General features: G+C 46.8%; 1 protein-coding gene across 1 annotated transcript; it reads left to right on the top strand.

The window, feature by feature from the left end:
- Positions 1 to 993: 993 nt before the first annotated feature.
- On the top strand, positions 994 to 14,800 carry LOC126534587 (BTB/POZ domain-containing protein 6-like). The gene is made up of 4 exons (XM_050181854.3): positions 994 to 2,089; positions 4,599 to 4,679; positions 9,558 to 9,775; positions 13,682 to 14,800. The coding sequence occupies exons 2-4, from the start codon at positions 4,671 to 4,673 to the stop codon at positions 14,280 to 14,282; spliced, it is 828 nt and encodes a 275-aa protein (XP_050037811.1). The 5' UTR covers positions 994 to 2,089; positions 4,599 to 4,670; the 3' UTR covers positions 14,283 to 14,800.
- Positions 14,801 to 17,339: the final 2,539 nt, after the last annotated feature.

The raw sequence follows: 17,339 nt of genomic DNA, 5'->3' as shown, positions 1-17,339 counted from the left end.
CTGGGCTGTGACATGTGATAGTTCACACAGTTATGCTTAAATTCATATGGGATTTGTGTGTGTAGATTCTTTGCGTGTAATAGTGTGCGTCACCACTTGTCAGAGGCACTGATCAAATCAGACTGAACGGACAGCAGGTGCTTATCTCACTGGACTATTCCATCATCAGTTCTCACCGCCCTCTAGTTTTCTTTGCTTTACCAGTCACCTTTACCCAAGTGTGCAGTTATAGCTAGCAGGACAGAAGCACGCTCCTCCAACCAACCTCCCTGCGTTTCCTCTCATTAAACCTTCTCCTTCTCTTTCTTTATCTCTCTTTTGCCGAGAACCCAACTGCTGCAGCAGAATCCTACAATGGGAGCCTAGGCGCTCGGGAAATGTTAAATAAATCTTTGGGTTTTATATGCGAAACAATTTTGGGATTATATTGAAAGATCTGTGGTTCTTTAACGTACACCTAAATCTTAACTGCACAAATGTTTTCGCGATTCGCCTCCCATGGAAATGCAGCCATGCCAGGCCCGGGATTCGAACCTTCGACCTCGTGCTCAGCTGCAGAAACCCATAGCCTCCGCGGTGGGTCGTTTTCCTTTCTTCTTTTCGTATAATGCCTCACGCTGAGTGACCGATACTGGCGATAACGGCGGCATCAGAGCCAATCACGAAAAATAATAGAAAGTGCAATGGTATGGAATGGAATGGAGCGGAATGAAATGGAATGTTACAACATAGAGCCACCGATAAGAAGTTGGCCATTTCAGTCGTTCGGTGCTGCATAATGCTGAAACAGTCCTCTCGCTTTGGGCCGCTTTGCAGTACAGATGGTCAGTCATTAGTGCCAAGTGCGCTAACCAGTGCAAGTTTACCGAACGACCACGATTATCGGCAGGACTGGGCTATGTTTGCTCCTTTTAATTAAAATCGTTCCGTGCCATTCTTATAAGTCGAGGAACCCTGGGTGGCATAACTTAATCAGGAGCTTTTCTTTACGGAGTCTGTGGGGGCCACTTTCTTCCTTCGGAACATTAAACACCATCAATCAATCAATCAATCAATCGATAGCGACGGCGTCAAAACAGCGCGTGGGGTCACTTCGATCATGTTGCCCTACAGGAGAACCGAGAAATGAAGCCTGCACGAAATGCTTGAAAGTCGGCATCTAACGCATCCGATTGGCCTCCTTGGGGCTATACTATGGTAGCGGCGCCGTTTTAACCGTTTATATTTAATCACGTATCATGCATGATATGCCGAGTTTGATGTCAAGCCTACAGTTGCGTTTTTGATATGCTGGACTGAATTTTCAGCCGTGGATAGCTTAACAAATAAATAACTAATATCTGAATTATTTCACTACTTAGTTTATAACTCCAATAACATTTCATTTTTCCTTTTTTTTTTTTTACAAATGTACCCTCTATATGGCCAGAAATACAGAAGTAGAACGTATTGCAAATTATGTGTAACTGTGTTTGGGCATACCATGGTTAAGCGCCGTAGGATTTATCCTCTCCGAGCAGCACCCGAAGCGCAACTTTTTTTTTTTTCAGTTTTGAATCTTAACTGAATGTACTCTTCAGAAACTTGCACCAAACTTTATCTATTCCTTTGGTTGGCCTGTAAACGTAAGAAAAGGAATGAACGTCATCTTTCTTGAGAGCATTGTGATTTTTTTAGCCGGGGATGTACCGGGGCCGCGCGCCCACTACTTCGACGTCACCAACGACACGTGTGTATCTGCAGCGTTACGCAGCGTTTTTGAAAGGAAAGCAGCGGCCGCAGAACGTTTCATTAAATAATAGATAAGCAAGACATGACGATTATTGTTCGCGGACGAGACGCGGCCCGATAGACGTAAACTTTGTTTAGCGTGAGTGTTACATCCACGTCACGTGGTAGGATCAGGTGAACGCCCGTCGGTGTCGCTTGCTGTGCCTCCAGCGCACAGCGCGCCATTCCTCGTCTTGCCGTGCCGCCCAATTCAGCCTCGCGAGGACCTGCGTGAGTTCCTCGCCTTAGCGTCTCGACCATCACGCATGCATGGCCACCGCTTGACATTGCGGACTCGACGTTGTTATACCGTGCTTCTGTAAGTGTACTGCGCCGTTTTGTTCGGTTTTATTTCTCGTCCCTTTTCTTTACTGCGCGCTGACCCTTCCGGTCGGACACGATGTAGTACGCGGCTTACTGAGAAGTTCCATTGAATCCGATTTTGAGTATCCGTCTTTGCGCGAACGCTTAGGCGAATACGCGCGAAGTGTGCTTCGCATAACTGTGAATCTGTTAAGTGCTCACCGATCGAAACGCCATGCTCGGAGCCTGTGGCTGCCAGCACTCATTTTTGCACCGCAGGTGGTCGCTGCGGACACCGAGCTCAGGCATTTCTGTATCACGTGAACGCGAGAGCCTTTGTGATGCATTGCGACTGCACTCCGCCCCTCGGCGTTCACTAAGCGCAAACAGCTCCGGTCGCGATGGGGTAAGGGTACCTCGTTTGAATCGCTGAGCGCTACACACCTAACTGCTCGGGTTTCAGACATCGTTGCTAATCGCCCCGTTCTGCTCAACAACGTAAGTGTATTAATGGGACGGTTACTGGACCTATCCTAGCGCTTAATCCTGGCGAATCATTTCGCCATTTGCTTATATCGCAAGAAACCCACCGTAGTGAAGTACTCGTTAAATGGCGGTGCGCCGCTAATCGGCAAAGGCGCGGAATGAAATACCGGTCGCATTTCGATGGAGGTGACATGCAAAGACTTCTGTGTACCTGCATTGGGTGCACGTTAAAGAACACCAGGTAGCCAAAATTAATCCGACAATACGGCATGCCTCATAATCGTGTGGTTTTGGCACGTATAACCCCGGAATACCGTTCTATGTTTTTTTATATTGCAGGAAATAACACTGATAAAACACAGGAGTGTGGACAGATCACACGTGCCCAAAGCCCTGGCATTTCTCCAGCCCGCGTGTCTTATTTGCGCTACGCCTTGCAATATTTCGTACCAGCACAAGCCGAATCTCGACCATTCGCGCTAGCGTTAAGCGCAAAGGTATATCGGCGTCATCTATTATGACGGAAGAACAAATCGCCTGCACGCTCGGCACAACACTGAACTGGACTTTCGGCAGTTCAACCAAGGCGCAGCTACATTTAACCTCAACGCGCACCTTTTTCAATTTATACATTTTCTAAACTCTTCCTTTCGCCTTTCCAGAGCTCGCAATCCTTTCGTCCCAAGTGTAGCGCCGTCGGGCAGCCTCCGGTGATTACGTCATTTTTGTCAGCGTTATTTGAAGTGTGATAGCTTATGCGCATTTCACATTGTGCCCAACACAACTGCCTGACAACTGTGACGCGCTATATCATGGCGCCACGCGGTAAACGTGTGTAGTTTTACTTCACCTTGCGGATCGCGCATAAGCTTCCTGCACATTCCAACGAACAAAGCTTGCGCACAATTGCGACTAGAGATAAAGATAAGGAAATACAGGGAAGTTGACTATGGTTGGGGCCGGTTGCCAGCTGGGAAGTAAAAGGTCGGAAGGAAGGCGGGAGTGAAATACAAAGGATTTATTCGCCAGAAAAGCGAGAAGGCGCCGTGTGCCTTTTGCTGAGTGCAACAGGGTCACCATGCGCTGACTGTAGAAAACGAAGAAATAATGGAAATTTGTAGTGTGTTAACCTTAGGAAAGCCAAATGACTGACGGTGCTTTTACAACGTGCCTGAAATGAATTGCGCATTAGACAGCGCCCCTGGCAGGTGCGCAACATGTTTTGTAACTGACGTAGAAATAGTTCCCCGCAAGAGCCGACTGCGCTAGGGGATAGTGCGAGATTAGCACAAATTGGTGCTTTAATTTTTCGAAGAAAGCTCCTTTAAGATACCACACCTTGTACTGAGACTATATTCACGGTCGCCTAATCGCTTAATATTTCTGACTAATCTTAATTTTTCTCTCGTTTCGAGTTTCCTCCTTCCGCGTTGCTTTCAACTTCGCTTAAAAAAAAGAACAAAAAAAAACCAGAAAGAAACCGGGTAATTATTATATATACGTGTGCCATCACATATGGAATGTCTGCCGCACCTAGCTTTGCATACACTTTGCACCGACATGCGTACGCATGTCGCTATAGGTTCCGTTTCCATGGTAAAAGCTTGCATTCATTGTTTTGTGCGCGTTTATTTTTATGTTAGTCTGGACATTCATTTGACGAAAACTATTTACTCGGTATGTTCTTTGGTAAAGGGCTCTTTTTGTAAGTAAAAATTCCAAGTGTTTTTCTGCCAGGTAATACTAGATGCTTAAATTCAAAAGTGCGAGAATCACTTAGCAGACGATGCTCAGACGGGACAATACTGTGCGGGCATGCGTCTACTCAGCTGCGCTACCTGACACGGCACTGACCGTCACGTCATCCGACGTGGCCGTGGGATTGAGTACTTGGAAAGCTGTACATCCACGAGCTTGAACGTATATTACTGTACGTCACGTCGCTTGTAGATATTGTGGTAGTAAAAAATCTTGCTTCTGTTTTGACGCTGTGCAGTTCGCTGTTCTGATAGCTTTCTTTTGCCCACTCTTTGGTCTAGACAAGAAGACCTGCACATAAGTGTCTGCTCACTTGCCGCTGCTTTTGTCCGCTGCACACGAGAATCTGCTCGATGGCCCCCGTAAGTATATCTGTAAAAGCAAAAGTTGATTCACCGTATCATCTTATGTTATACTAACGACAGCTATTCGTCTTCTGCACATTTAACGCTCAATAAGCAGCTGACCAAACGTGTGTGTGGTTCCATCGAAGACCTTCTTTCTCGTATTTGCCCGAGCACCGTCCGCATGCGTGAGTTGTGTGAGCCATCTAAGGACTACGTCTCGCGGTATCTGCCTCTCCATAAATACTACAGTACCACGGGGGAGAACGCGTTTAGCTCTGTACTTAGCGGAGCTGCAGTACGCAACAGAGCATAAATACTTGGGATTAAGCGCGCTGTCCGCTCCGGTTTCGCGGCGCCGCGTCAGTGTTGAGCTCATCTCTGGGAGTTCCTCGGTTCGAATCACGTGTTGAATCATGGACTTTTCAAGCATGACCTTCTTTTAGCTCCTGTTTTCGGCGACCTTCAAGTGACCTTGAGCCACAAGCCAGAGCCGTTATCCGGGCACTGAAACGAGAATATCCCGTCAAGTCGCGAGAACAAAATGAGATCAGGGCAACCAGTCAAAACTTATGAAACTGCGGTCTATGGCACCCAACCCTTCTTACAGGACCGCCTTACACACGCTCGTTAGTGCCCAGATAAGTAAAAAAAAATATAGAGCTTCCGAGTTCCTAACGCTTGTTCATACTGTCACTGAAGCTGTCACTTCTAGTACGCTGAAACTTTGTGCCATTCGCAATAGCGACATTCAAAAGGCAGATACAGGGCACCACACTCATCATTGTCATCTTTGGCACCGAGACAGGGCTGCCTGTGCTCTTTTGAACGCCAGCATTCCGCGAGTTCCGCGGCGCGGGTTTTGAGTCGCCTCGAGAGATGGCGCCACGCTCCGTGGTGCCTCCTTGTGGCGTTCTCCTTGTAGGTAGGCGGTATGCTTTGTCTCCCTGGTGTCATTCGTTGGCTGTCGTGCGGCTTTCAGCCGGCTTTCTTCTAGCTAGGCAGCGTCCATATGAACCAGAGCACAGTATGGTGTGTGGTTGCGAACAGGCATTATGCCCCATTTTAAGATTGCGGCTAGTATCATCTCCAACCAAGCCACTCCGCCGCTTGCCATTTCATGGTTGCGTCTATTCTCAATTACGGGAGAGCCATTAATTAAAAAAAATTGCATTGTTACATGTTTTTCCTCCTTGAATTTTCCTATATGCTTTTCTAATTCCTTTCCTATGATTCACCACCAGGCCTGACACGTAGGGTGCCTGCCAAGGGTAGTGACGCGACCAGACGCGAAGCGCGGGGATGGGCTTAGGTTTAATGGCCTCAAGACAAGGTAGGAGAGATCCCAATCGTATAGGCCATGTTTAATTTAATTTTCTTAATTATCTGCGTTGTCAAGGTGACCGATACGAAATCTGCCACGCATTTTCGGCGCGTAACAAAAAAAAAAGCGTATCTGGTTTCCACATGAGAACAGTATTCTAGGTGTCATACTTGACTACAGACTCACCTTCGTCCCCCACATTAAACATCTTAAAGAAAAATGTCTAAAAACAATGAACATAATTAAATTTCTATCCCAGACCACATGGGGTAGTGACAGGAAGTGCTTAATGACTCTATAAAAGCCTAATTCGATCACGACTAGACTATGGCGCCGTGATTTATCACTCAGCCGCCCCGAGCGCACTAAAGATGCTAGACCCAGTCCACCATCTAGGAATTCGACTGGCCACTGGCGCTTTCAGAACGAGTCCCATACAAAGTTTATATGTAGAATCCAATGAGTGGTCACTTCATCTGCAGAGAACATACATCAGCCAAACATATTTTCTGAAAGTCCACTCAAATCTACAACATCCCTGTTTTAATACCATTAATGACATGGCATATGCTACGCTATTTCGCAATCGTCCCTCTGTAAAACAGCCTTTCTCGCTGCGTGTGAGGGAGCTTAGTGAAGAAATGCATGTTCCACTCCTCGAGTTTCGCCTAATGCATCCAGCCAAGCTGCTACCTCCTTGGGAGTGGCAGCTCATACAATGCGATATATCTTTCGTGGAAGTCACAAAGCATGCTCCAGAGATTGAAATCCAAATGCATTTCCGGGAACTCCAGTACAAATACTCCTGCACGGAGTTCTACACAGATGCATCGAAGTCACGCGACGGGGTGTCCTATGCAGCCGTCGGTCCATCCTTCTCGGAATTCGATTTACTGCATCCGGAAACTAGTATCTTCACGGCTGAGGCCTACGCAATACTGTCGACCGTGAAGCATATAAGGAAATCAAAACTCAAAAAATCAATTATATATACGGACTCCCTAAGTGTTTTGAAGTCTTTGATATCGTTCTGTAAGCACAAAAATCCTATAATAATTGAACTCTATTCCTTCCTATGTAAAGCATATGTATCTAACCAGCATGTGATAATATGCTGGGTGCCTGGACATAGGGGCATCCAGGGTAACGTTCTAGCGGACCAAATGGCCACATCAATTGCATCACACACTGTTAATTCTACCGCTGCAGTCCCTGTCGCAGACCTGAAGCCTTTCTTAAGAAGAAAACTGCGAAACTACTGGCAACGCTTGTGGGACCAGGAAACAAATAATAAGCTGCATGTAATAAAGCCACAATTAGGTTTCTGGCCTCCTGTAACAAAATCACGCCGGACAGACGTCTTATCCTGTTGTCTAAGAATAGGACACACTTTTGGCACGCATAACTTTTTACTTACTGGAAATGAGCCCCCAACCTGTGGGAGATGCGGGGAGAGGCTGACCGTCCTCCATGTCCTCCTGGAGTGTCGGAAAGCAGAATCTGACAGAAATAAACATTTTCCATTAGCATACCGGCAGCACATTCCCCTTCATCCTGTAATGTTACTCGGCCCTGAACCACTCTTTGACACTAACGCTGTCCTAGACTTCCTGAAAGATGTCGTGTTACATGTAATTAGCCCTATACGTTCATAGCGTCTCCTCTCTCCAGAGGATGCCGCTGTGATAGCTATTTTGTATAGCACATGCCTCTCGGCCCTTGCGTTTCAAGGGCTCTGGCGAGGCAGTAGTGCTCTTAGACAATTTTAGTCTCTCGCATATTTTATATAATGCATCATTCTTTTTTAATGCATTTTAGTGATCATAGTACATGTCATTAATCATTGCCATAATTTTATTACGGGTAATTTTTATGCAATTTACACACTCTTTTAGGCCCCTCTACAGCCAAGTCACATGAAATTCACAGAGCCCATCAGACCACGACATATTCATTACCACTAGCATGGCGCTCTTTGGCCATACCTGGCCCTTGCGCCATTAAACCTCAAACATCATCATCATCATCAGTATTCTTTAATGATTCGAGGTCCAGCTGCTTCAAGAAATTGTTAAAACTGCCCCAGGTCGTTCAAAGCCGACTGACCCTCCTTTGGCAACAATAAATAACGGTCTACCGCTATCAACGAGCATTTATTGTAACTTGCACTTCGCCTGACAAAAACTCTTCTCCAACTTACGGGTCTGTTTGGTTTAAGAGAGCCGGTTTAAGATATTCACTCGTCGGAATAGCTTGACCGGGTCATATTGTAGGGCAGTTTTATTGCGTTAAACTTCCATGTAATGTTGCCGTTCGTTTGTTTAGTGGCCCGCTCTCTAAAGTGCAACATCTGTGAAATGTTACCGTCGAAAGGGACTGGATGTTTGAATACATGCTGGAAGCTACCTGGGCAAAGGGCACAACGCACGCTGCCCCATAGGGGAGGGGCGAGAAAAGCACAGAAAAGGAAGGCACAGAAGCGTGAAAAGTGTGCATTGGAATAAAGAAATACGAAACGGGGTTATGCATAGGCGGCGTGGGAGGCATTCGAACGCTACGAAGCAGTGCCAGGGCACCCTGCTCGGGTCATTCCAGTCCACACGTGGTTTGGACATCAAAAAGGTGGTACTGAATCATATTGATACATTTGATATATATGTTGTAAAATGTATTGTTACGTGGAAGCACAGTATAGGGACATAAAGGTTGTGTTGGGCAATAAAAATTAATAAAAGTAAAATAATTAAAATAGGAAACTAAGCCCTGCCTGCTGCACCAAAGTATTGCAGGCACAGTATAGGGACAGTATTCACAAGGTGTATTTGCAAGGAGTAGCAAGCACTGGCCAACATAGAAGACAGCCAACATCAAGCAAGGCACGTCGTCGTCCTCGGGTCAGCCAGATGCCACTTATGAGTACGTCTCAATAAATCCAAAGGTCGACATCTTCGAATAGCACGTAGCAACATTAAATGAGCAATTGTAAACTGCCTCAGACAGACTCGCTGACGCTTCGATAGATGAACCTGTATTTGTCAAAGGCGGTCTTCTTATCCTTGGCGTGTTTGTTCCAAGTAGTTATGACAGTGACATCACGTTTTCTCACAATACCCCAGCTTCTGCACACTTTGTGCACCATTAAGGTATGCGAAACTACCTTTATTAGACGTAGTGGATTGCCGCTGAGAGCTTTCATTCGTGCGCAAGTTATCAGTACAAGAATGAGAAGTTACAGGAGCTGGCTGGTTGAGCGACATTGCAAGAAAAACGTCGCAGCAACCGTATCAATGGGACAAAACACTGGTACTGGCTATCAACTTCAAGTTTATTCACAGAAAGGACTTTTATATGGCTATTTCTAATATATTTCTGCCATGCATGTTTATAAGTCGTCCCTGTGAATAACCAGCAGTTGATAGCCAGTGCCTGCGTCTGTTCATTTTTTTTTTTCGTTTATCATTGATATTGCTGCTCCGCTGTCTTTCTTGCAATGATGTTGTTGTTCTTGTTCTCGTGCGTGCTCACATCTTTTGAAAACATCAATGACAATGTTTCGTCTTCATCATTTCCAGTTTAAGTTTCTCAAGTTCCTCGACAGCGGTGAATTCGCCGACGTCGAATTCATTGTGCTTCCGGAGAAGTTTCCTGTTACGCGCACGTTCAAGGCCCACAAGCAGTTCCTGGCCATGATGAACGAGGTCTTCGGCACGATGTTCTTCGGAAGCCTTCCGGAGAAGGACCAGGTGATCATCACCGACATCCATCCGGACGGATTCGCCTGCATGCTCAGGTACGTTGCGTTCGGTGGTCGTCCCAGCACCGTCCTTCGTCGACGAATACTTAGTGGCATTTGTTTGAACTTGTCAGGCTCGGTACTCTACGTAGTATCTTGGTGCAGACGCATTTATTGCCTGTTGATGTTCTCTGTAGTAGAGGAGTTCGCAGCGACGCACATGGACGGCATTCCAAGAGAAACAGGCTACCATTTTATTGAAACAATTCCGGTGCTGTTGACATAGTTTCAAGGAAAGAGATTCGCTACGGAAAGCGCATATCTACACTCCATGAAAAATATCTCGCAGCCAACGCCGGGACCGTTCAAGACGCCCGTTATTTAGCACGAGAGCGACGAAGCATGTAGACGTATGAATAACATGAACACGCAGCAGGATGATGCGACGTTCTTAAATAACGTGGCAAGCTACAACTGGCCCAGGCGACAAAAAAGATACTCCGACTGTTAAAGAAGCTGCCACTCTCGCATTACATATACGCGTATTCCATTTCTTCATACACCGAGGTACAGCGTTCCAAGATATATCTTTGATGCTAGTTTGAAAACAATTGTAGTGTGAAATTCTAAGGAGCAGCTTGATCGCCTCGTCCACATTTACATTAGTCTGACGAGCGTGACGTCAGATTCGCAGCCGTTGCCGTAAGTTTCTATAAAAAAAGAAAGGCATGCGCCATTGGCGCGAGTTTGATCACAAAGCAATAACATAATTCACCAAGTTCAAGTTACTTCGTAGACATTTTTCCGAGCAGCGCTGAAACGAGCATCGCCATTGTAACAATTTTAGTTTACATATGGATGCATACTTTATAGGGCTCGCCTTTAAAGCTGTATCAGAAAGAAAAAAGAAATCGCCGCCCCTTCCAGTCCGTGAAGACGGTCGAACAGCGAAGCTGTTAGTTAAACCGAGTGTTACACCGTGAAAGTCAAACTTCGCAAGCAGTCTATATTGTGAGTCTTCTGTTTCACCATTCTTTCACCCCATTTTCGGTTTTGCGTGCTTCGCGTGGTGACCACGCTTTAGGAGTGAATTTTTTTTGTTCGGTTCTACCAGTGTTTTTTGCATTATTTGCCTTATTTGCCTACTTATTTGCAAATTTGCATTATTTGCCTACTTCAGGCGTTTTGAGCCTGCTGTGTCTCTATCTAGCCTCTTACGCCAACCCAGCTGCCCAAATTGTCTACCAGCGTGGGCCACTGCGTATGTGCTCGTGGTCATTCCATCGTGGTCATTCCAACTTCGCGGTGATTCCAATTTCAACTTCGCAGTGAACATACGGTTGTGTCGTCATCGTCAAGCTTTCTACGCCGACCCTGTGCCCCAAGGTGTTCAATAGCTTGCGCCAGTAGGTGGGGTCGTGCTGCCGTTTTCGTGGTTCCATCTTCGTAACTCCAGCTTCCTCATCCGACTCTCCTCATGCCGTCATCGTCCCGCCACGGAAGTCTACTTGCTTCCCGACGCAGTCGTCGTGACGTCATTGTCCTCATATACTCCTCTTCATCCCATCATTCCCACGCCAGTGTCATGACATGGTCGTCTTTGTGTCATCACACAGTGGTCGTCATGCATACGTTGTCATACCGTCGTCGCGATGCTGTCGCAGTTGTTCGATCGTCATTATAATTCGCAGGGCTCGGCACGCTGTCGTGTTATCATTGACATCGCTTCCGCAACGTCGTCACATTGTCGTGCCGTCATGGTACCGCCTTCGTTTCATCGACGTCGATCATTCTTTGTCATTCTACTGTAATCGTATTGTCGTCACTCAGTCGCAATTATGCCGATCTTGTCATGTCATCATCGGCAAACAGTCGCTATCCTGTATCCGCGGTCATACAGTCGCATCCGTGCCCTCGTGGTCATGTCAATGCCGTCACTCTGCCATCGTCATCCGACGTTTCCTGCAATCGTCCTAACGCCAACGTCGTCGTGCACTCGTCGTGAACCCATTGTTTCCATACCGTTGTCAGTTGTCATGCTACCCGCCGTGGTTGCTCAGTGGCTATGCTGTTGGGCTGCTGAGCACGAGCTCGCGGTATCGAATCCCGGTCACGGCGGCCTCGTTTCGATGGAGACAAAATGCGAAAACCGCCATGTACTTAGACTTAGGTGCACGTTAAAGAACCCCAGGTGGTTGAAATTTCCGGAGTCCCCCACTACGGCGTTCCTCATAATCAAAGTGGTTTTGGCACGTAAAACCCCATAATATAATTGTTTTTAGTTGTCATGCTACCACCGACATTGTCGTCGTCCCGCACGTGTGATGTCACAGTCGTCCTGACGCCATCGCGGTCGCTCCATCGTTGACATTCCGGCTTCGTCATTCGACTTTTGTTGTGCCGTCGGCGTCACACCATTGCATTCGTGCCAGTCGTCGTTGCGCTGTCGTTTTACCGTCGCTTCTGTAAATTTACCCAATTCTCGTCGTGCTGTCGTGGACAAACCGCCTTTGTTGATGCGTCGAAGTTGATCCACCGAAGTCGATCCTTTCTCGTCATTATGTCGTAATTCTGCTATCATTAAATCGTCATTATGGGCCATTGTCGTGTCATAGTGGCCATTGCCTCGTCGTAACAGTCTCTACCACAAACCCGTTGTCGTACCGTCGTCGTGCCGTCGTGGTCGTGCCATCTTTCGTCATCATGACGCAATCCTGGTCATCCCGTTGTTGTCATCTCATCGTCATCCCGCTGTCGTCCTGATACCGTCGTCATAATTTAAGAATTGTCATCTCATTGTCGCAGGCGTCATATGTTGTCGGTGTCAGAACACCATGCTCATGGGTGACCTTGGCAAGGGAGTGTCGGCAAAAGGACTCCGAAGCAGCGGAAGGCTCACGATGACCCCTACAGATGAACGCGAATTTAGAAATGGTGTCTTTACACTGCTCGAATGCTAATCGTATTACCATTAAGTCACCGTGAGATGATTTAAGCTGTAATTTGTTTTTCATCTGACATGCGTTGTTACTGCTCCTAAAGCTCGAGTTGACTAAGGTCCTATTGAGATGTCTCCCAGTCGGCTGCTATGGGGTGATCATTCTGAACGTTTACCGAATTTTCAAAAATCACCTGTGGCAGATAGCATATTAATCTTAGGCTGAATTATTCGAAGAGGCGGACATTTCTAGCACAAGAAACCGACATATATTCAATTAAAAATTATTGACTTCTTAGTTACTTTACGGCAGATATTACAGTTTACGAATTGTAGTCGGTGAGCTTGGAAGGCGTATCCACTTGGATCGAATTTCCATGATGACACCAGTTTCAACATGTTTCTCAACGTGTGGTACGAAATACATGGGCGTACCAGTTACTTTTGTATTTCAGTGCAGAAAATAGCGTTTTGTTAAAAAAAAAGCGGAACACTGTATTTTTACGGTGACTTTGATGGCTTATATCTCCAAACTGATACGCCTGGCACTCACCATCTACCATTCGTAAATTGCGGTGTCACGTAATATGAGTTAACCAGTGAAATTTTGTTAATAAGTTTAATACGTTTTGATTTATCGTGCAAGTAATGTCAACCTCTGAATAATCCAGCTCAAGGACTAGAATTATGACATTTACGACATATTTTTGAACGTTCCGTAGCACTTCGAAATGATCACCCTGTACAGCAGTAAATAGCAGTGGTCAAACGTGGATTGTCGTTGGAGCCAACACTCAAGGCGTTGCTGCCCTGACAAGTCCCCTTGTCGAAACGCTGCCTTCAGGGACATTCATTCTTCAGCAGTTTATTCATTTCGTACATCCATCTATTGCTCTATGAAATTCTGTCTTGAGTTGGCTCCTAGCGTCATATTAGTAAGAGCCCGGGATCCTTCTTTTAGACAGTGCATTGGGAAAGCTAAGGTGGTTCCAATTCCCAGCTGACGAATTACTCCTTCGCTGCAGGTACTTCTACGCAGGCAAGCCGCGGCTAAGGAGCGTCGAGGACGCCATGTACACGAGAACGGCGGCGGTGAAGTACATGGCGACGGACTTGGAGCGAATCTGCTCCGAGTACATCGTGTCGCACATCAGCGCTCGCAACGTGTGCCGTCTCATCGACTACGCATCGCTGAGCGACGGTGGCACCATCGACGACGTGGTCCTGTCCATGCTGCGACACGACGGAGTCGGCGTCGTCTGCTCCGACGACTTCATCGACGCCTCGGACGGCACGGTCGAGTACGTGCTCAACAACGTGCGCAACGTTCCCGAGACCTGCGTCGTGCATAGGCTGCACGAATGGGCCCGGGCCAAGGTCCTTAGAAGCCTGACGGTCGAAGGAACAGACGGCGACATAACCCCGCCCCTGGACGTCAAGACGGTTTTGAAGCCCTTCATGCCCCAGCTCCGGTTCCTGGCCTTGTCGCCGCAGGAGTTCATTGTCGGCCCTTCTTCATGGCGCATCTTCGATGGCCGCGAAGACTTCGCCATTCTCTGCAATATCGTCTGCTACGGCTCGGTACCACTGCCCCAGTGGACGTGTGCCATCAGATACCGCAGATAGTAGCTTGGCGTTACCGTTCCTTCGCTTGTTCGGCTACCACGCCACTTTTGGTCTGAAAGACGTGCCCCGATTGCAGTGCGCATACGCGCGTTTCTCAGACTTAAGTTGTCACCCACTGCGCTCGGAATTCATTTTAGAGACCCCATTTATCAAGCATTGCCATCACACATTATTGTCACCATCTGTCAACTTCACGCGTGATTCAGATTTCCGTTTCATACGGCAAATCTGGCCTCGGATATTCCAGTCGAGGGCAGCTCTTTTAGAGCTGACAAAAGGCAGTTCAGAAGAGCAACATGCGAGCACGACTTTCGTGCGCAACGCCTTCGACCGTCTCAAGCGAAATCTAGTGTCGAGCACGGCTCTGTGCCTGTCACAATCTGTCGCGTGCATATACCATTCTCGCTCCATGAACCATTGACCAGGCCTTTGTACATAGACATTGTCCACCTCTTACGTGTCATCGTGCATGTTTTAGTGAGTCATTGACTGGTGAATAAAGTATTTTATACATCGGTCTCCTATTACTCCGCTTTCATTCCATGACTAGCTATACCGCGATCAGCACACGCGAATTGAGAATTCATTAAGTCAGCCTGCCGAATTTTGTCCTAACGGCGTCGACGTGCTCACTGTAAGATCGTAAATTTAGCCGTCTCGTCTATCCGCTAAATATTATGCGCATGTCGCAGTGCGCAAGGTCCCATTCGAGGAAAGTTCTCGATAACCGAAATAGTTTAATGAGCGCGCGATAATTACTCACCGGTTTTCCCTCCGCTTATCGTGGGAGGCACCTGCTAGATATGCTGACGTAAGCTCAACGAAGAGAATGATCACTCTTCCCTTCGGGGGGGGGGGGGGGGGGACTGCCTGCGCAACAATCCATGAAAATCGCGTAGCTTAACTATGCAATCGCTTATTGGATATGTACATCGAGAACAGATCGAATTCGACACCGCTGGTGGAGTGGGGGTTTTAACGGTGTAAACCCACGGCTTAGTTATTTTTCTCGGATCAGCTGCCACCTTGGCTAAATAAATGTGCAATGCGCGAACTATGTGGCCCGCGAACTAAGTTCAGTGAACGCGTCAAGAAATGTCGGGTCTGCCCAGTGGGCGAAGCCCTGACTGCGATAAAAAGGGCTTCGCGTTGCGCTTGAACTTCTCCGACGGTGTTCGAACTGTAAATATACGCGGGTCCGAGAAACGTGCACGCGACCTACGCGGGTGCGCAAACATTTGAGGCCCTTGAAAGCTATCGGACCCCGTGTAGGGTCTAGAACATTGCACGAGCCGTCTTTTCGGGCCCGTCCCGAGCCCGAAAGTGTCATGCCTTGGCCCACTCGAGTCCGGCCCGGTTATTCGGAACCTCGCCCGTACCCGGACCGGGTCCTAAATGTTTAGGCCCAGTCCGGCTCGAGCGCGACCCATTGGCCCTTGAACCTATACGAAGCTAGCTCGAGTTTTCGGTTATTGTGACGATACTGTTGCGTGAAAAACGTGTGCTCGGGCGGTATTTAGCGGCATCAATGTATATTTTTTTCCATGCGTCCCCTGTTCCTGGCTATTCTAATTTTGAGAGAAATAAATATTTGATTGCTAGCCAAACGCACACTAATTATGCGATGTGCAAACGCGTATGCAATGGCCGGCGAAGAAAATGTGGAGGAATCGGGGCTGGAAGCTGTCTCCTAAAGTGGCACAACTCCTGCTTACTCTTTAAGAATGACGATATATTAAAAGAAATCGAATATTGTTTGCAAGAGGCAGATTTCCCTGTATCACCGCTAATGTTGCTACTAAACAAAGTAATGTCTTTATCACCACGCTCGCGCTTCAAAGTGCGTTGTGAGTAACCGTACTAGACTCCCCAGCTAGTTGTACGGCAATGTACAGGGTGTTACAGCGAATGATGTCAAACATTTTAGAGGTCGCCCGTGGCACATGGCACAATTCTAGTTCACGAGCTGGTATGCTCGAACAGGCGGACATTACTTGCACCAAAAGATTGAAATGCAGAATCTACTTATTATCAAAAACTCACTGTTTCTAACTAATTACCTGATGGCCCATATTGCAATTTACAAATTCTAGCCGTGGAGTTCGGAAGGCCGGAACACTTGGAACGAATTCTCAGGATGTCACCAGTTTCGAGATATTAATCCTCGAATTTTGCGGAGAAATGCATTGGGCGTTCCAGTTGCTTATCAAAACGTCGTTTTATGCATTGAAGCACGAAAGTAACTGGAACGCCAATGCATTTGCCCGCAAAGTTCGGGAATTAGTATCTCGAAATTCGTGTCATCAGGAGAATTCGTTCCAAGTGGATTTGCCTTGCGAACTCCTCGGCTGGAACTTGTAAATTGCGATATGGACCATAAGGTAATTAGTTAAAAACTACGCGAATTTTTATTATTTGCCGATTCCACATTTCAAATTTTTTTGCAAGTAATGTGTGCCTCTTCGAGTAGACCAGCTCATGAACTAGAATTCTGCTAACCGCCAAAGGCAACCTTTAAAATTTTTCTTAGTGTTCGCTGAAACATCCGGTATAGCAAACGCATAGGTGAACGCTCCCGTACCTAGCGCTAGCCATTTTTTCCTACTTTAGTATATCAGATAAACATTGCGATGCACAGTTATGAAGCTCAAACCAATAAACGTGGCTCGAATGTAAATTTGAGTACGCTGGTCTGTTTTCTTTCAGAAATACCGTAATACACGGCAACTACAGGCTTTTTTTTTATTTAAGCAGAAATTTGTGATCCGCATGGCTAACACTCATGTGGATTCATATTGGGACATAACGTGCCATTTTTATTGCTTTATTGGGCTTCATTATAGTGCCGTCAATTTTCGAGTTGAGAATTTCTGCATCCCTGTTTCGCAATATGAGTTGAGTTGGACTCTTTCTATTGGTGTCTCACCCCGTAGGGGGTTAAGGATAATGCGTATACACAGTGGGTAACATAGTTTTTTTTCTCTGGTCAGATTGGGATATGATGTGACTGTCTTTCCAAGTGATTTCGCAGGGAACCCACCTAGTGCTAGAAAAACA

Source organism: Dermacentor andersoni, chromosome 7, assembly GCF_023375885.2.
Source record: "Dermacentor andersoni chromosome 7, qqDerAnde1_hic_scaffold, whole genome shotgun sequence".
Lineage (NCBI taxonomy): Eukaryota > Metazoa > Arthropoda > Arachnida > Ixodida > Ixodidae > Dermacentor > Dermacentor andersoni.
Note: the sequence above shows the minus strand (reverse complement) of the source record. Positions and strands in the feature narration are given on the sequence as shown.